Source organism: Piliocolobus tephrosceles, chromosome 4 (assembly GCF_002776525.5).
Source record: "Piliocolobus tephrosceles isolate RC106 chromosome 4, ASM277652v3, whole genome shotgun sequence".
NCBI lineage: Eukaryota > Metazoa > Chordata > Mammalia > Primates > Cercopithecidae > Piliocolobus > Piliocolobus tephrosceles.
The window spans coordinates 110,066,922-110,087,137 of NC_045437.1; the positions used below are offsets into that span (position 1 = coordinate 110,066,922).

The 20,216-nt window shown below is 48.5% G+C and overlaps 1 protein-coding gene and 2 pseudogenes across 2 annotated transcripts; all 3 read left to right on the forward strand.

Moving 5' to 3' along the window:
* Positions 1 to 3,852: 3,852 nt before the first annotated feature.
* Positions 3,853 to 11,819, forward strand: BTNL9 (butyrophilin like 9). The gene is made up of 8 exons (XM_023193560.2): positions 3,853 to 4,168; positions 5,929 to 6,210; positions 7,908 to 8,027; positions 8,214 to 8,246; positions 8,991 to 9,011; positions 10,200 to 10,220; positions 10,447 to 10,473; positions 10,992 to 11,819. The coding sequence occupies exons 1-8, from the start codon at positions 3,922 to 3,924 to the stop codon at positions 11,069 to 11,071; spliced, it is 831 nt and encodes a 276-aa protein (XP_023049328.1). The 5' UTR covers positions 3,853 to 3,921; the 3' UTR covers positions 11,072 to 11,819.
* Positions 11,820 to 13,562: 1,743 nt separating this feature from the next.
* Positions 13,563 to 16,037, forward strand: LOC111527313 (annotated as a pseudogene). Its single transcript, XR_002726622.2, has one exon. The product of XR_002726622.2 is annotated as a butyrophilin-like protein 9 pseudogene (transcript).
* Positions 14,463 to 19,877, forward strand: LOC111527314 (annotated as a pseudogene).
* The last annotated feature ends 339 nt before the right edge of the window (positions 19,878 to 20,216 follow it).

Genomic DNA, 20,216 nt, shown 5'->3' on the forward strand with positions numbered 1-20,216 from the left:
GGGACCTGTGTCACAACCTTACACAACCTCGACTAATTCCCCAGAACCCAGCCCACCCAGATGGATGTACAAACACACTCTGAGCCCCGCTTGGTTTTGGAAGGCACTAGCTGGACACTGACATGCCCCTCCTGGCTTTGCTGTCATAGGGCTCTAACCTGTGTCTAGAATCCAGAAGAAAAGACTGAAGCATAAAGGAAAAGAGAAGGGAACAGAAGAGAGGGTGAGAAGCTGCACAGCCAGTGTAGACCCCTTTGCTAGAACCCTTCCTTGCAGCTTCCCCACCTGTCACAGAGCGGCTTCCACCAGTAGCCACCGAGGGTGAGAGTCCGGACTGCCCAGCCAGAGCCTGGACCTTGCCCAAGGCCTCTGCCCATGTCATTGTGTGAATCGGATTCCCATAACTGAGAGCTGTCAACACGGCCCCGCCTCAGGGGGACGCCACCTCCTGTCCTTGAGACCTTCTTGAAACACACCTGGAGCTGTCCCAACCTGTCCTCTGTTTGTCCCCTCAATTTCAGCTCTAGGAGACAGGGCCATCAGCCCATGAGCCTCACGGGCCACCCCTCTTCCCTTGTATTCCTGCCTACCCGGGTCCCTCCCAGCCTAAGGGTCCCTGGGAAGCCTCTACCACCTCATTAACTCACCCTGCACACCCCCGTGATCCTTTGGCCACTGCACGGCCCAGCAGCTTTGAAAGTCCTTCCTTCACACCTGCTGGTGGTGTTGCTGACAGCATGGCCCGTGTCTTGCAGCCACAGGACACCAGAAACACCTGCCATGCCAAGGTGTAAGAAGAAAAGCCAAGCCATGGGGGCAGACGGGGAGACAGAGAGGGCTGGACAGAGGAGCCCACCATGGCCTTCCCCAACAAGGGCACTGTGATACAGTGAAAGACAAGGGGTGCAGTCCCAGGATGAAGACAGTGTGTGGACATTTGCAAGGCAGAGGGGAAGGGGGTGCTGACTTTGATTTCAAGAGCTCCCAGCAACCCATGGGAGTGGGCACTGGTTTCTTCCATGGTTCAGGCAGAGATTTAGGTCCAGCCAATTACAAAATCTGCCTAAAATCTTGCACAGCTAAATGCAAGAGAAATATGGAGAGTTTTGTGTATCTCTAGACTCACTGGCTGCAACACACTCTCTGGCCTTGAGTCATTAGTGGCGCCCAAGGGAGCAGAGCATCAAGAGTGAGGGGGCAGCCCTCGCCTGGGCTGGGTCTGGGCCTCCTGGGTCACAGATGAGGAAGGGGTGGCTAGATGGGATGACTCCATCACTGTGGCCCCCAAGATGCTCTCGACAGAGACAGTTACCAGCTGGCCTCCTGAAGGCACAACTCGAGGTCCCAGGCCTGGAGGAAAGTGTCCCAGGATGACACTGGGGCTGGCAGGCAGCCACCCGCATGCACTCCACTTCTGAGAGAGCAGAACTCTGTGTTTGTTCCTCTGTGTTGTGGACCCAATGTTCCAGACCAAAGGGAAGTGGGACGAAGGTTGGGTTGGTGGTGGTGAGGCAGGGAGAATGAAAATGCATCTGAGATCTTCAGAGATTGCCCTTTGTTTGAGCAAAGTTGCTAAGCCCAGAAATGTGGGGGGGCGGGGGCACTAAGCCCCCACACATTGTGTGACTCTATTCCTGTCTCTAAACAATAAGCACAGAAGCTGCTTCCTCTGGGACCCTTCAGCCTTGTCCCCTTACAGCTCTGTGAACCTGAGCAAGGCCAGGGATGCCATTAACAGTGTCCCCTGGAAAAATTAGAAGCAGCTCTCACATCCGGCTAAAGAAGTCAAGCACTGAGGCTTGTCAGGAATTTAAGAGCAAGACAAAAATAACTGAGGTCACAACTGACGTCTGATGGAGTGAGTTCCAGCTCCCCCAACCTCTGCACGTTGCTCCAGCATCCCTTTGTCCCTCTCCAGGTGGCCCCCACTGCTGACGAGAGATGGTGGATTTCCCAGTCTCCCTGGACTTCTTGAAGCCAGTATCTCTGACCAGCAGTCTAGTCTTCCTCATGCACCTCCTCCTCCTTCAGCCTGGGGAGCCCAACTCAGGTATTGTGTCTGATCCGCAGCCCAGCCAGCCAGGACATGAATGCCACCCCTCCTGTCAGGTGCTCCCCAGGGATAAGATCTTAGAACAGACCAGGGCGTGCCAGATGCTAAAATACAAAAAGGACTTCCATCCTGGTTGTTAAAGAAACACTACGCCTGAGCATTATCCAGCCTGTAGTGTTCCTCCACCGTCTCTCCAGCTCCCACTGCCTCTTGCACACTTCCCAGCACTCCGAAATCCGCAGGCATAGCAGGGAGCCGAGCGAGAGGGTGCCAGGAAACTCATTGGCCTGTGTTTGTGCTGAACCCATTGATACACGTTTTTAACTTTACCCCTTGCAAAGCTTCTCTCATGAAAGATGTAGCCAACAGAGGGTGTAAACTAATAATTCAAAGGTGATTTCCTAATTTCCTGGACTGGAAACCAGGAATACTGGGGTGACCGCAGCATAGCCCAGGTCTTCAGCAGTCTGTAGTCAAGGGAGAGGTGTGGATGTGGCATAAATGGCTGTCCATTTATGTGACCATGGCTGAGAGAAAGGGGGGGGGAGGGGAGAGAGAGAGAGAGAGACAGAAAGGGAGAGAGATTTGTGTCCAAAGACTTTGGGAGCACAGCTAAGAGCAATGATTTGTTCCCAGAAAGCTGAGGAGAGCCATAGAGAGGGAATAGAGTTTGAGCAGAGGCTTGCAGGATGTACATTCTCCAGGAAGATGACAGGTAGGGGATAAGCTGAGGTAGGGTGTGCCCAGGGAAACAGCCAGACATCGGTGTGTGGAGGGACAGCCGGAGAGAACCTGGAGAGGGAAACTTGTCGGAAGGGTATTGGATATTCACCCAGCCGGCAATGAGGGGCCTCAAATAGTGTGAACAAAGGAAGGTCCCTCCATTTCCTGTGGGCCAAGTGCGGGACAGGGGGGTCCATGACAAGAGAGCTTTGGGATGCTTTCAGCTGAACTTGGAAAGAAAGGAGAGAACAGGTACAGAGGCCAGAGAGAAGAGGGAGTGCCTGTGGGGTGGCAGGGAACTGTGCATGTGGAAGACCTGCGCAGGAACAGTGACTCTCATGGGAACTGCAAACCAGACCAGACCAAAGGGAGCAGAGAGGTCCCATAAAGAAGCCTTCAAAGAGGAGGGTGATCAAACGAAAGAGCCCAACAAATAAGTCTCAACGGAAGGATTTGGTTGACCTTTTGATAAGAAAACCTGTGGAGCAGGGAACCCTCGTAGATGATTTTTGATATCCTTTGTGGAACCTGTACATGTGAATTATTTTTTAAACTCGGAAAATCAGACAAACAAAAATAAGAAAATATCTATTCTCATCATGCAGAAATTACCACCATCAGCAATTTGGTGTCTCCTTTCAGATATTTTTCTCTGCGTATTTATGCAAATACATGTTTTTACTTAAGATAATATTGTACAGATTATTTTGAAACTTGCTTTTTTGATCAAAGATTCCATCTTACTTCATGCTTTGGTCATATTTACATAATTGTCCCCAAAATAACATTTGTACCTGATTGGATGAAACCAGTTACCAGCTCAGCACCACAAATCTGGTTGTGATGTCACCTGTGTATTTGTTTAATTGTGCACTCACATTTTTTCAAAAAATTACTTGTTCAAGGATCCAGGCCAGTTGTCCTGTAGAGGATCTCACTTTTCTTGTTTGCATGGCTTGCTGTAGATTCCTCAGCTGTAAAGGGGTGTGATAACTTTTTTATAATTGGATGAGGGTTGCTTTTGCTTGTTCTGATTTGTCATCCTAGAGGTCAAGGTGGTAGGCCCTGAGTATCCCATCCTGGCTCTCGTCGGGGAGGAGGTGGAGCTCCCGTGCCACCTATGGCCACAGCTGGATGCCCAGCACATGGAGATCCGCTGGTTCCGGAGCCACACCTCAGACGTGGTGCACCTGTACCAGGAGCAGCAGGAGCTCCCTGGCAGGCAGATGGAGGCGTTCCGGAACAGGACCAAGTTGGTCAAGGACTACATCGCCTATGGCAGCGTGATCCTGCAGCTTCACAGCGTCGTCCCCTCCGACGAGGGCACGTATGGCTGCCGCTTCCTCTCCAACAACTTCTCTGGCGAAGCTCTCTGGGAACTGGAGGTAGCAGGTGCGTGGACTGACCTAAGGCCCTGCAGGGGAGAGGGAGACACAAGTGCTTTGCCCGAGTAGAGGTAGAGTCACAGAGAATGGAAGAATGTTGGTAATTTTTTAAAAACATAAAAGCTGATGGATAGGCCCATTCTCAAATCAACAAATAAAACAAACAGTTCACCAAAACATACACAAACAGCCCTTAAACATATGAAAAGGCTGGGCACAGTGGCTCAAGCCTTAAGCTCAGGCTTAATCCCAGCACTTTGGGAGACCGAGGCAAGCAGGTCACTCGAGCCCCAGAGTTCGAGACCAGCCCGGGCAACAAAGGGAGACCCCATCTCTTAGCCAGGTGTGGTGGTGCGTGCCTGTAGTCCCAGCTACTCAGCGGGGCAAGGTGGAAGGATCTGGCTGCAGTGAGCTTCACTTGCCACTGCACTCCAGCCTAGGCGACAACTCTGTCTCAAAAAATATATATGTATATGATATATGTTGTATATCATATATATTTATATATAATATATCATCTATTTATTTATATATAATATATCATATTATATATTATGTAATATTTATAAATTATAAAATTTATACATATATAAATATTAAAATGTTACATATTATATATAATATATTATGAGTAACAAAATTACTCATAGGGAGAGAAAGGCAAATCAAAGCTACATCAAAATGCAATTTATTTTTAACTGTCAGACTAGCAAAATTTCAAAAGCTCTTCCACGTGCTGTTGATGGAGCTATGGAGAAGCAAGCTCTCTTGTACCATGTTAGTGGAATTCAAAGTTGGAAAGCTCCAGAACAGGGGAATTTGGTAACACTTAAGAGGACTAGCTGTGTGTCTACCCTCTGACACAGCAATCCCACCTCCAGGAACTTACGCCACCTCCGACCCCTCCAATATGAGAAAAGCATATGTATGAGTTTAATCTTTGTAAAACTTTTTAAAAACAATTGCAAAATAGTGGAAACTACCTAAATATCCAAGCATAAAAGCTGAGTATGCTCTATCCACCCAATGGAGTAATCTATATTATGTAGTATGCATCTGAAACAATGATGAGGTGGTCTCTGAATGGATGCAGAGTGATTTCTAGTATTGTTAAGGGAGAAAATTAAAATGCAAGGTTCAATAATATATACTTGCATGTGTAAGAAAGAAGGAGAAACATTGCAAAAAGGAACATGGGAAGGATAAACAAGAAATTAATGAAATTGGTTACCTAGGGTGAGGTGTGATGACATGGAAAGGATGGAGTTTTTTTCCTGATATACATTTCTATACAGCATTGGCATTTAAACCACATTAATGTTTTGCATACTCAAAATATAATGCTAGTTCCACAAGGATGGAGAGATAAAGGAGTGTGTATGATGCAGGCACTGGAGCTCTGGGGGGATTCAAGAAAAAGAGAAGAGTCACAACTCGAATGTATTAGAATTTAGGGTGGTGCTATTCTTCATTCTAGGAAACTGTCCCTTGCCTAATATGATTAAATGCCAGGAGTCCTTCCCCACCCAATGACCCCTTTCACATTTCCAAATGTCCCTCAGGGGTATTATTGTCCCTACATGCTACCACTGACTTAGACTGTCATTTCCAGTTCATGGGTGGGGAGTTGCAAGCCCACACATGTCTTAATAGCAGCCACACTTCATAATGCTTTATGGTGACTACAAATGGTGAACAGTGGCATGAACTTTATGCGTGATTTCTCGGAAGGACCCTGATCTTTCCCACTCCTCCTGCCTCCGCCAGGGCTGGGCTCAGACCCTCACCTCTCCCTTGAGGGCTTCAAGGAAGGAGGCATTCAGCTGAGGCTCAGATCCAGTGGCTGGTATCCCAAGCCTAAGGCTCAGTGGAGAGACCACCAGGGACAGTGCCTGCCTCCAGAGTTTGAAGCCATCGTCTGGGATGCCCAGGGCCTGTTCAGTCTGGAAACATCTGTGGTTGTCCGAGAGGGAGCCTTCAGCAATGTGTCCCTCTCCATCCAGAATCTCCTCTTGAACCAGAAGAAAGAGTTCGTGGTCCAGATAGCAGGTCAGTGGTTGTCAGCTCACACCCGTCTTCCTAGTCCTCACATCCTACATACACATTGGCCCAAAGGCAGTCTATAAAGACACAATGGTATTGCGCCTGTCTGCGTATAGGGTGTGTTGGCCTTGACACCTGAAAAGTCAGTAACTTGGATATTAGGAACACACTAAGAACACTGCTGAGACCCCAAACAGTCAGTGAGGGAGGCCCCAGAGAGCCCACCTTTCTGTGCGTAAGGCCATACACTAAAACCCAAAACTCTGCTCATCAGAGGCCATCATGAGAGCCAATAGATTCATCATGCTATCTCCCAAACAGTATTTATTGAGTTTCCGCAATGTGACCCCAGTCCCTACCCTCACGTCCCATGCCAGTGGAAGATACAGACAATAAGCAAAAGAAGTGCATCCTGTCACGTCAAGTTAGAAGGTGGTAGGTGCGGCCGGGCGCAGTGGCTCACACCTGTAATCTCAGCACTTTGGGAGGCCAAGGCGGGTGGATCATGAAGTCAGGGGTTCAAGACCAGCCTGGCCAAGATGGTGAAACCCCATCTCTACTGAAAATACAAAAATTAGCTGGGCGTGGTGGCAGGCACTTGTAATCCCAGCTACTTGGGAGGCTGAAGCAGGAAAATCGCTTGAACCGGAGGGGCAGAGGTTGCAGTGAGCTGAGATCTGGGCGACAGAGTGAGACTCTGCCTCAAAAAAAAAAAAAAAAAAAAAAAAAAAAAAGAAGGGGGTAGATGCTGTAGAGAAAAATGAAGCAGGCCGAAAGTAGTGAGAGAAAGGCAAATCAAGGCTATGTTAAAATGCATTTTTTTTTTAAACTGTCAGACGCAAAATTTCAAAAGCTCTTCCACGGGCTGTTGATGGAGCTACGGAGAAGCAAGCTCTCTTGTACCATGTTAGTGGAATTCAAAGTTGGAATTCACGACATGGTGAATACACTTGCGCCCCTGAATTGTACACTTAAAAACGGTTAAGATGGGAAATGTTACGTATATTTTACTACAATAAAAAAAGAATATTTTTTAAAGATCTGAGATCAAAGCACCATTTTCTAATAATTAGACGACACAGACAGAAAGTTACACTAATTAAACTGCCGCAGCGTGTGTGAAAGGCCAATGCGTTCTGCGCTGGCTGGTGCTGTAGGCACTGCCTCCGGCCTCGTCCGGCCTCGGGGCGGGTCCTCCCTGGGGAGCCGGGAGGGAGGTGGGAGCTCGAGGCCACGCGCAGGTGGTTTCGTTCTCACTTTTTCCAAAAGCGTGGTAAGAACCAAGGTAGAAGCCGAATGTTTGCAAACAAGCGAGGAGACGAGTTGTGGACTAGACGGCGCTGGCGCAGAGCAGGAGCCCTCTGGACGTGCAGCGCCTGCCAAGCCCCGGGGACCCTCCCGCCTTCGGACGTGGGGCAAGAGTGGAAAGGAGCGGAGCGAGGGCAGCGCGTGGCCGCAGAAGCCTTGAGCGGGGCTGGGGCGCTGGTTCCCTCCCTCACACGCTGCAGCTCGCCCTGGCCCCGTCCGCAGAGCGCGCTCGGCTCCCACCTCCAGAGCTCCAGGCGGCCGCCCCACGCGCATTTCACCCACGGCTGCCCGCGAAGTTCCCTCGGGAGGTTTTCCGGCGCGCAGCGGGCAGGCCGGGCTTGTGTCTCGGTGTTCAGTGGCGCCTGAATCGAGACAGCCCCGGGGGTGTTTTGCAGACGTGTTTTCCCCCGGAGCCTCTCCGTGGAAGGGCGCTTTCGTCGGGGCCCTGGCGGCGCTGCTGGCGGTCCTCGCGGGGCTGGCGCTGGGCGTCCTCCAGCAGCGGCGGAGATGCCAAGGTACCTGCGCGGGGCCGCCCGCCCCTGCGGGCTGTGCTCGGGGGCAGTGGGGCGGGGAGGGGCGCCCGGCAGGTCCTGGACCCCGGGGCCACGGGAGCGCCTCCTCCCAGGACGCGGCGCGGGAAGGGGGCCTGGAAAGAGCGGGGGGCGCACACTCAGCCCTCTCCTCTCCCGTTTTCCCTTCAGAAAAGCTGAAGAAGGAGGCCGAGAAGAGAGAAGGTGAGCGGGGACAGGGCGCTCTGCACCCACCTCCCGAAGTGCCGACCCGCAGTACAGTAAATCCAAGGCTCTGGACCCCATGACAAGGGTTTGTTCCAGCGCAAGGTGTCAGGGCGGCCCCCGGGAACGGCGATCAGCGCCCTCGGTGGGGAAAAGGGAAGATTGTTCACAGGGGCAAAAGCGGAGGTGCTGAACAGTTGCATCCTCCACACAGAGGTTAGTGTACGGTGCCAGGATTGATTGGCTGCTGTTGATTACAGCCTCGGAGCTCGCTTAACATTGCACTGTACAGAGGGAGCAGTGACCAGGGTCTCTGCTGCCAGCGTCATTGCGTCCAGGTTTTCATGAAGCACAGGGAGTCGGGCTGATGGGTAACACCTCAACACAAGGTCAGGAAGCAGCGGTCAGGCACCAGAGAAAACAGCCGTGGTATGTGACGCAGTGTCCGGGGCTTAATGTTTCCCCTGGGCATAGTAAATTTGGAAGGCTCCGACATTTATTTTCACACTAGCAGGAGGGAGGGCGCTGGGTCACCCTCCTATGGAGAAGGGGAGCCAAGGGTGGGCACTTCCCCATCCCCTGCCTGGAGCCTCACTGTCCAGCCCAGCTGGGCCCCCAGACCACCGGGGGAGGGAGTGCCACATCGGAGGTGTGGCCTCAGTGTTCATCCATCTGTTCTGTCTGCCTCATTCCCCAATCTGAGAGTCTTTCTTTTTTTTTTTTTTTTTTTCTCTCTCTCTCTAGGGAAACTCACTGCAGAGCTGGGTAAGTTCTGGGTGCGGGACCATAGGGCTGCCTGTCAGCCAGTGGGGTGGACCCCTGTGCCTGTGCAGTGGGAGGAGAGGCTCCCTTTGGACGGAGTCGGCTGGCAACTGTCTAATTCTAGACCATCCCTGTGAGCCTCCACCTCTTCTCTTGCTACGGGGCTGAAAGGGTGGCTGCCTGCCGCTGTGCAGCTGCCTGAGACCCTCCGGACAGACCCTGCCAACTCCTCCCCTGCAAATTAGACAATTCAGTTAAAATTCCGTCATAAAACGTTTACTGTCTCGGTTCATCTTCCTAAAATATCCTTCTCTTTTTAATGCAAATGGCACTAGGAAGGGTGACACCTTTAATTTGCACCAAAATGGGAATAATTTCTCAGATTCACTTTTCTCCCCAGAGGGACTCAGAGATGTGAAACCGTGGAATGTGTCTCTGCAGAGAGGAAGAGAGAGTGAACCCAAGGGAGGGGGAATGGAGGAAAAGGCCATTATGGTGTTGGGGTTGGGGTGCGATTCAGATGAAACTGTAAGGTTGGGGAAGCTTGTCTTGCCGTCTACATAGTCCTTCAAGGGGAATGAAAAAAAATAGCCCTAATAAGTCATTCACACTATAGTCTAAATTGTAAGTGATAACACTTATAGTACGAATGCCTCTACCAGGAGCATTTACCTTTGAAAGAGCTTGACACTGGGTGGACAGATCAAAGGAATGCATTTTTAGTAGCAAAATGTTGGCGTCCTTGGTATTTGGTCAGGGGAAATAATTGGGTGTGATGTCCTTCCAGTCCTTTAAATAACGTACCCAGTAAGTGACCCTGAGGCTCACATAGGCTGCGCTCAGTGCCTGGACTTACATAGGAGCTCTGCCCCCAGGAAGCTTGTGATTTCAGACAGAAGGAACAACCTGAACCCTGGGAAGAGGCATGTCAGTACTAAGATCTGGTTCCCCTTCTAGGCCCTGTGCAGATTTCTACCTTTGAGCTAAGATAGGATGAGGCATAAGAGTCCTGCAAGTGGGCCTCCTTTTTGAGGGCAATGAAGGGGCAAAGATGAAGCTGCAGGGAAAAAAAAAAAGAAGCTATGATTAGCAATGGCTTAAGACTGAGGAAGCTCTTCCCAGTGGCCTGTCTTGGGAAGATGGTTCCACCCATCTGCAGGCTGATGTTTTCTTTGTGTGTTCTGCTTGCAGAGAAGCTTCAGAAAGAGCTTGGTAAGTGACCCTCTTAGAACTATTTCTCTTTATTCATCATTTTGCATCTGGTTCCCGATATATCTTCTCATCTTTCAACCAGGTATGATGCTCAGGCAGGACCCCTGCTGGCGGTGTGGGTGGCGGGAGAGAGGGGAGGAGATGCGTGGGTGCAAGATGTGATGTGTGAGCAGGGAAGCTTGGGGTCCTGATGTGCTAATTTCCTGTTTTCCCTTGGTTGCTTCAGACTGGAGACGGGCTGAAGGCCAGGCTGGTGAGTGGAATCCGTCTCTCTCTGACTCTTCCTCATTGATGTCTGAGCACCCTGGTCCAACTCACCCTGATGAACCTATTGGGCTTCATTCTGGTTGCATTCCGCGGCCTCACACAGCATGTGTTAATCTATGTCACTGGGTACAGGTTATACTCTGTCCTGAGGACTAAGTGTACTGCAAACCACTAGTTCCAATCCTGGTTACATATCAGAGTTACCTTGACTCCTGGTGCCCATCCTCATGGGCAGACTCATGGTTCTGGCATGAGTGTGTTGCTGTACATGTAAATACTTCTCTGTATACCTCCCTCTATTCACCCATAATGCAGACAGTCTAATGTATATAGTTTGTATATATTCTTGCAAAATGTGAATATCGACTTATGCATATGCATCTTAGTTCATGTAAGTGACATTTATGGTCCTGTGCTGTTCCTTGCTTTTCTCGTGTTCACCATGCTTTAATATCCATCGCTGCCACTCGTGTGTATTCAGTCTGTTTTTCCTCCTTGCCACAGAGTGCTTCATTTTAGCCAGCCACCTTCCTGGGGAAGGTATCCAGGCTGCCTCTAACTCCACAACAACACTGAATGCATAGTCTCAAACGCGTTGCCTTATGGCCCTGTGTGGAGATCTCTCTGGGGTCTATAACTAGGAGGGGGATTGCTGGCCCATGGTGGGTGTGTCCCATGGGGTAAGGGGATACTGGGATGCCCTGAAGGCAGCATCATCATCCTGCCACCAGCCATGCAGGGACATTCCATGTGCCCACATCTCACTTGAGCCAGCTTTCTAAGTTTGCCAGTCAATGGGGATAAGTGATGGCTCATGGTTCTTTAGGTTTGCACACCTGTGAATGCTGAGAAGATTGAGCATCTCCGTATATGCTAGTTGGTTCGGGAGCTTCCTCTACTGAAAACTGCCAGTTTGTATCATTGACCCATTTTGCTTTTGGGATTGCTGTCTTTTATTACTAACAGGAATATTATATGTCTGTGTGTGTGTGTGTGTGTGTGTGTGTGTGTGTGTGTGTGTGTGTGTATGTGAGAGAGAGAGAGAGATTAATCCTTCGTGAGTAAACATTGTGAATTCCTTCTTCTGTTGTGCCATCTGCCATTAGCTGTGTCCATAGTTCCCCTTATTGAAAAGGAATTATTAATTTTGATAAAATGTAATCCATCACCTTTTTACCTTATGGTTTGTGTTTTTGAAGTTTTATTGAAGAAAACCTTCCTCACACTGAGGTCACAAAGATATTCTCTTACACTTTCTTCTATTTCTTTTTCTTTATGTAACTACAAAAACCTTTCTACTATCTTTATATTTGATCTTTAATCCATCTAAAATTTGCCATTTTAGGAGGTGTTGGGTGAGAATCCTGTGATTTTTTTCCATATAGTGAGTTGGGCTTACCAATGCCATTTACTCCACCATTACAGGGTTGCCACTGATGTGGGGAACCACCTTTGATGCACATTGGATTCCTGTCTCTATATGAGTTTGTCCATTGGCCACCTATTACATCATTGTTTTTACTGCTATGGCTTTTGTAGTATTTGAAAGTACAAGTTTTCCTTCTCCATTTCCACTTCCTTTTTTAAAGTGAATGAACCTTTTTAAAATATAAATTTTAGGACAAATTCATAAATCTCCCCAAAAAATCCAAAAAGGAGTTTTACATAGAATTGCTTTGAACTTACAGATAAACTTAGGGAAAATCAACATCTTTGTAGAACTGAGATATTCCACACAAGAGCTATTGTGTTTAAAGCTTCACCAGTTATCCTGACACAAAACTGGGGCAACAAAGCCTTGCTGTAAATATCTGGAACTCTGAGAATGTCTTGTGTTGCTTTTGCTTTTGCGACTTGGTGATATTTTTGTTGCAAAACAAAACAAGATGAAACACAACAGAAATCCACTCAGATTGATTCACATTAAGAATGGAGGCATGTCACGAAAAGACAGGACATCTAGAGGGCATCTTTGGGATCTGTCAGGCTCAGCTGGTCCTCCTGGGCACAGCCTGGCCAGAGTCTGAGGCTCCACTTCTGTGTCTCAGGGCATCCAGGCTGCTTATAGAGTCTCTTCACCTACATGCTCCATTCTCCTGCTTTTTCCAGCAGAATTTCAGCCTGCATGTAGCTCTGGTATCAATGACACAGGCCTCTACTCGATCTAAAATTTCTCAGGAAAATACATGGTGAACGCCAAGACCAGTCTGAATTCAAACCCGTTGTCATGGTGGGAATGGGGTCATTCACGCTGCATGTATCCCTCATGTATCTGGAGCCTTTGCTAAGGTTCCAGAGTTACTGACTGAGATTTCTGACCTTTTTTTCTCCTTCTCTGTTTGGTTTCAGAGTGGAGGGAAGCCCAAAAATATGCAGGTAACTGAAGCCAGGAAACTGATTTGTGTTTTGGGTTGGCTGGATCTTAAAACAGAAGGGAGGTGGGGAGATCTGAGGTTACAGGTCTGGGCTTTCTGGGAGCCAAGTATGGGGCCTGCACACACAGACACACACGCAAACTTGCAAACACGCCACACGACACATATGCCTGCATGTGTATGCACACACACGCGTGGTTGCATGCACACGCACGTGTGCACACACACGCACACGTGAGCTCCCAAACACATCCCTCCTCGGGGTTACACTAGGTTTGTTTCCATCTGGCTCGGGGCTATTTGCAGGCGAGAGTGCAGAGTTTATAAGCAACCTCCCGGATCTTCTGACAGAAGGGGTCCCCTAGGTTCCCATCTATCAGATGGGATGGGGTGTTGAAATGTGGGGCACTGGACTAGATGATCTCAAAGGTCCTTTTAAAATCCTTTTTATGTATGTAAAAAAAAAAAAAAAAAAAAAAAAAAATCCAAAAACTTCTGTAAAATGACGCTCAGGACTCTCCTGATTATGTCAAGGTCACACAGGGTGGTGCCACCAGCAGGAACTAGAAACAGCCCATAGGTCCTTCCCCTTGACGATGACATGGCTCCATTCCCACCAGCCTACTTTCTTGCTATCTCTGGTATGGAGTTCAAGAAAGGGCAGGACTCCTTGTCACTATCAAACACGCAGGAGTGACTTACAACGTGTCACTTCAGTCCTGGGGAGGGGGTTTGCAGGGGTGAGGGTCGCAGTAAGGAGTTCATTTCACTGATTATTCCACCAAGAGAAACTAGAGGTTTGTCTGTCTTGGGGAAGAGACGGACGGCCCCAGACCGTCCTGGGCGGGCACTAACGCTGCGGCTCTGCGCAGTGGATGTGACTCTGGATGCGGCCTCCGCGCACCCCAGCCTGGAAGTGTCGGAGGATGGCAAGAGCGTGTCTTCCCGCCGGGCGCCGCCAGGCCCGGCGCTTAACGACCCGCAGCGGTTCTCGGAGCAGACGTGCGCGCTGAGCCTGGAGCGATTCTCCGCGGGCCGCCACTACTGGGAGGTGCACGTGGGCCGCCGCAGCCGCTGGTTCCTGGGCGCCTGCCTGGCCGCGGTGCCGCGCGCGGGGCCTGTGCGCCTGAGCCCGGCGACCGGCTACTGGGTGCTGGGGCTGTGGAACGGCTGCGAGTACTTCGTCCTGGCCCCGCACCGCGTCGCGCTCACCCTGCGCGTGCCTCCGCGGCGCCTGGGCGTCTTCCTGGACTGCGAGGCGGGAAAGCTGTCCTTCTTCAACGTGTCAGACGGCTCCCACATCTTCACCTTCCACGACACCTTCTCGGACGCGCTGTGTGCCTACTTCAGGCCCAGGGCCCACGACGGCGGCGAACGTCCGGATCCCCTGACCATCTGTCCGCTGCGGGTTAGAGGGACGTGCGTCCCCGAAGAGAACGACAGTGACACCTGGCTGCAGCCCTATGAGCCCGCGGACCCCGCCCTGGACTGGTGGTGAGGCGCCCTCTTGGCCGCAGGACTGGCCTGGGAGGCTCCCTGGATCCCAGGCCCTTGCTTTGCTCTCCTGCTCCCTCTGAAGTGAGCAGGTGCACCAGCCAAAATGTCAGCCAGGGGGACAAAGAGGGGGACCTTTGCCTACGTAGATGCGTATGTGTAATGCGATTTTCTTCAAGGAAAGGAGACAAGTCCAAAACTCGTATGTGGATTGTGGGACTGAGCGAATGAGTACAAAGACATCCATGTCGCTGAGAGCCGGGGCTGCCTACGGTGGGCGGTGGGAAAGAAGCCAGCGTGGAAGAAAGAAGGGAGAAAGCTTTGGTGACTGCATTAGAGGGATCAGTTAATTTGTATCGTTTTATATTTTTTGTATATGTTTGCTAGCTCTAAAAAAGCCGAGACGCAATGACACTTCGTAAGCAATGAGTTCACCTAAGTAAGCCTCAGATCCTAGTTTTAAATAGCATTTCCCATTAAAATGAAGTTGAAGAAACAGCTGCTTCTGGGGCTGGGACAAAAATTTCAAGGTGAGCCTGGAGCGTTGTGTGTGGTAAAGTAAAATAAACGCTCAAAACGTGACGGCAACATGGCAAAAGGGTAGAGGCGCCAGGTTGAAGGGACCTCACTGACCAATTGTGGGACAATTTGAACATCAGGATGAATAATGACAGGAGAGATGATAACACATTGAATAAAAACATAATCCATGAGTTCATGCTGATTCTCAAATTTCTTTTTAAAAAGAAGAAACAGGAAGGTTTCTTTTAGAGGTGAAATCTAATTACTGGTGAGAGTCTTTTGGAGAACAGGGTATTTTCAGTCTCAAAGCAGTGACCTTATACACTACTTATAAATTTGAAAGGGGAAATTTCAAATGGAAATTTACTTTACAATGTAGAGGTCTGCCAGATCATCCAAGTGATTAAATTTAACACCATCAGTGATGGCACCAAGGACATCATTAGTTTGACAATTGGGGAAAATGAAACACGAACAGGATATCACTGGAGAAGTGTTCTTCACCCCCTACCCCCCAGAGAGTCTCGCTGTCGGCCAGGCTGGGGTGCAGCCTCAACCTCCTGAGCCCAAGTGATCCTCCCACCTCCGCACACAACACCATGCCCAGCTAATTTTAAATTTGTTATGGAGACGGGGTCTCACTTTGTTACCCAGGCTGGTCTCAAACTCCTCACTCAAGCAATCCTCCCACCTGGGCCTCCCCAAATGCTGGGTGTACAGGCATGAGCCACTGTGCCCGGCCTCATTTTCAGAGTGAGGCATTTGTACTGTGGCTATGTAGGAGAGTATTCTTGTTCTTAACAAACATACTGAAGTTTTTTAGATATAAATTACCACAGTGTCTGCCACTGAATTTCCAGTGACTAAGTGGAAAAATATAAAACATATTAATATAAAGAAAGAGACAAGTCAAATGTAGCAAAATGACAACACTTGGTCAATCTAGGTGACTAGTCGACAGATATTCATTGCACTATCAATGCAGCTTTGCTGTGGGTTTGAAATTTTACAAACTAAAAGAGTTGGGTGGCGGGGAGAAGGATACACCAAAAAGCTTAGTGATTACCTTTGGATGGGAAAATGGTTGGTAATTGTATTTTTTAAATGTCTTCTTTGTATTTTTTAATGTTCAATAATGTATATGTATCAGTTCTGTAATAAAGGGGAAGAAGCTGTTTTTTTTAAAATACTCATCTTCAAAATCATTCATTTGAAAGGAACTATAATGAAACTGCTGGACGATCTCCTAGGGCATTGTTTGACAGTAAAATTCGGAGGAGTAATGCTCTCCGCCCCTTGCCCTTATTCCAGGCAGAGCTTTCCTTGCCCATCTTGCTTGAGAAGGAGAATAAGGAAGGGAGACTAGTCCGCAGCCAAGCTTTCTAACTGGTCTTTCCTCCTTCTTCCCTCTTTCCCTTTCCTTTTCCTTTCCTCTTCATGGGAACTGAGATTTCTACCAGGGCCTTCAGCACTGGAATGGGAATGGATGGGGCAGGGACACCTCTGGGGATGAGCTTTCGCCCCACAGGCCCAGGAGTTTGGTTACACACCAAAGGGGGGTGTGCAAATAAAAAAATTCACGAAGTGTGCTGAGAGTCAGGTTTCTCTATCAGTGAAGGGAAATACGGAAATACAGAAAGGGGAAAGTAGAGGATGAGAGTAAGTCTAAGGTGGACTGGAATGAGAGGTATCAATGTGAACGCGTGGGTTTTACTGTATGTAGAGATGGAATGCACGCACACACGTGGACAGATACATAGATGTGTGTGTGCATGCAGCTCGTTCCCAGCTCTGTCTTGTTTGAAGGCTTAGCAACAATAACACCCCAGTACCGATGGGCACACCAAGACCCAGAACTTAGTTTTTAGTACTGTTTTCAGCAAAAGGAATGAAGTCTCCTTGGAGAAATGGTTGAGTCCAGGGCTAGGGCAGAGAAAATACAAGAAGAGCCTATACCAGAAAACAAGCGAGTAGATTGGACAGAAGAGCCAAGTCTAATGGATTTCGATGTCAGTATGGACTTTGAACCCCTGAATAAAATAGGAATCCGTAAGTATTTCCCCACTGATATACATACATAAATATATACATACATACATAAACAAATTCATGGAGAGAACAGAAAGCTCTGCCCTACAATAGGAGTCTCAAAATATTACTTCTTAACTCATAAGTACAAAACACGTACCAATTAACTTTACAGTGGAGGAGGCTGGTAGACGCCACCTTAGCCAAATGACAGAAGTTAACATCGCCAGATGGGAAAACAGTTTACATCACATTCTTCCTGATACAATGCAGTGGAGAATACAAACGGCATCACTTTTGAGGTATTCCTGCACCCAAAAACGCATAAATCAGGAGGAAACATTAGACAAACTGATGGGTACTCTTCAAAAATGTCAAGGTCCTGAAAGACAGGACAACACTAAGGAACTGCTTCACACTAAAGGAAACAGGACAACTAAATGCAATAGGTGACTCGGGATGGGATCCTGGATCTATAAAAAACATCACTGGGCCAGACAAGTTGGCTCAGGCCTGTAATCCCAGCACTTTCGGAGGCTGAGGTGGAATGATTGCTTGATTCCAGAGAGAAAGAGAGGGAGATTATTGGGGGAAAAAAGGGCATTTTGAAAGAGGTGTGTGGATTAAATAATATTGGATAAATGTTAATTTCCTGATTTTGATGTAGAAGAATGCTCTTATGAAAATGCACACTTATGTATTAAGGGGTAAAGGATTATGATGTTTGTACCTTATTTTCAAATGCTCATTAAAACATATAGTAATATAAACAGAGAGAGAGAAAATGATAAAGAAATGCAGTGATATCTGATAAATGTTTAATAACCGGCTTTCTGAAAAAAAAATACATTGAGCTGATTTCCCTGGTGCAAGCACTCCCACTATGATTGACTTCAAGCTGAAGATGTGACACTACTGAGGACAGACTTGGGAAGTGCCTTAGTCAGCTCTGGCTGCTGTAACAAAATACCATACACTGAGTGGCTTGTAAACAACATAAATGTATTTCTACAGTTTTGGAGGCTGGAAGTCCAGGATCAGGGTGCTAGCACGGTCAGGGTTGGCGAGGGTTCTTTTCTTGGTTGCAAACTGCTGACTTTGCTTTGTATCCTCACATGTCAGAGAGCAAGAGAGTTCTCCAGGGTCTGTTTCTATTTTTTATTTTAAATTGAGACAGGGTCTTGCTATGTTGCCCAGGCTGGTCTTGAACTCCTGGCCTCAAGTGATCCACCTACCTCAGCCTCCCAAAGGGCTGAGATTACAGGCATAAGCCACCTCACCCAGCCCCCACCAGGGTCTGTTTCTATTTTGTTTTATTTTGTTTTTGAGACAGAGTCTCACTCTATCGCCAGGCTGGAGTGCAGTGGTGTGATCTCAGCTCACAGCAACCTCCACCTCCTGGGTTCAAGCAATTCTCCTGCCTCAGCCTCCAGAGTAGCTGGGACTGCAAGTGCACACCACCACACCCAGCTAATTTTTGTATTTTTAGTAGAGACAGGGTTTCACCATGTTGGCCAGGGTGGTCTCGATCTCTTGACCTCATGATCTGCCCGCCTTGGCCTCCCAAAGGACTGGGATTACAGGCGTGAGCCACCCAGCCCCTGACATATCTGTTTTGATAAGTGCATTAATCCCATCATAAGGGCTCCACCCTCATGACCTAATCCCCTCCCACAAGTCCCACCTCCTACTACATTGCAGTGAGTGTTGGGATTTCAACATGTGTGTGGGGCGTGGTGGAGAGGGACACATTCAGACCACAGCAGGAAGAGACACCCATGACCAGCCCTCATGAGATGCCAGGTCCAGACACCACTGTCTGTGAAATTCTAGAGGGAGACTGTAATTTGTTTCTCCATCAAGTCAGATAAGTGCATTTTAAGCTTATGAAAATACTCTTGGTCACCTGTTGGGAGAAAGCTATTCCCCTTATTAACACATGATATTCAGAAAATGCAAGTTTTATTTTCTACAGTCATTTGCATTAGTGTGTAAATATTTGGGGTTCTTACTCATGAATGTTTTTGTGATAACATTAACAAGGTTATTATTGGATAGATGTTAATTTCCTGATTTTGATGTAGAAGAATGCTCTTAAGAAAATGCACACTTACATATTAAGGGGTAAAGGATTATGATGTGATAATTAAAAATATGTTATAACATTAAAAATATGTTTCCTCTCCATCTGTAGTTATTATTCCTTTAGGACTGTATTTATGTGATAAATAAGAAAAGCAAACACATAGCTAATATAAAAAACAACATTAAACTGTGTTTAAATAATCAGTGGCTCTGATCCGCCCACTTTCAATGGGAAGGCTGTTTTCCTGTGCAGGAGGGCTGTGGGCAGCCAGAAGCCCCAGCTGGAATGGCACGAAGTTCAAACCCCTCTCTCACAAGGGCTGGCAGTGGCACACAACCATGTGGTTCAACCAGCCAACCAAAGATCCCATCAGCCCGACCCCGCTCCTGGGCCCACCCAGCCCACAGTAAGGTGCCTCATGCTAAGGCATCACACCAAAGTAGGCAGGGTCTGAAGACTGGAGGAGCTAAGGGTAGCTGGCATTCACAAGAAGCTGGGCCAAACCATTGGCATCTCTGTGGATCCAACACGACACAACAAGTCCACTGAGTCCCGCAGGCCAATGTACAGCAGCTAAAGGGGTGCGGGACCAAATGCATCCTCTCCCCAGGAAGGTGCGCGGGACCAAACGCGTCCTCTCTCCAGGAAGCCTGGCCCCCAGAAAGGGAGACGGTTCAGCAGAAGAACTGAAATTGGCCACCAGGTTGACAGGACCAGTTATGCCCATCAGGAATGGCTACGGGAAGAAGAAAGCCTAAATCATCACCGAGGAGGAGAACTTCAAAGCCTTTGCTAGTCTCCGCATGGCCTGTGCCACGACCTAGCTCTTCAGCATATGGAGAGCTGAGGCAAGCTGCAGAACAGGATGTTGAAAAGAGAAAATAAATACCTGCTGGGGACTTTAAAAAAAAAAAAGAGGGGGGGGGGCATACCCAGCCTTAAACTGAGAAAGACCTGAGACATTCAGGTATACATTTTGTGAACCATGAAGGCCCAAGGGGAGGCTGCCCAGAAGGGTGGAGCATGCAGAGTAAAAACCCACGTTTCCCTCCTGCAAGTGGCCCCAGGCAAATGCATACAATTAGCACATGGTGGATGTCCTTCTCCATACCGTTCACATTTTCCATGCAGCTAACCCTCAAAGTAGGAAAAGGGTGAACACAACACTTTTGTGTGTATCCCTGTCCAGTCTACAGAATACACCAGCGCTGAACCTGCTTGGGA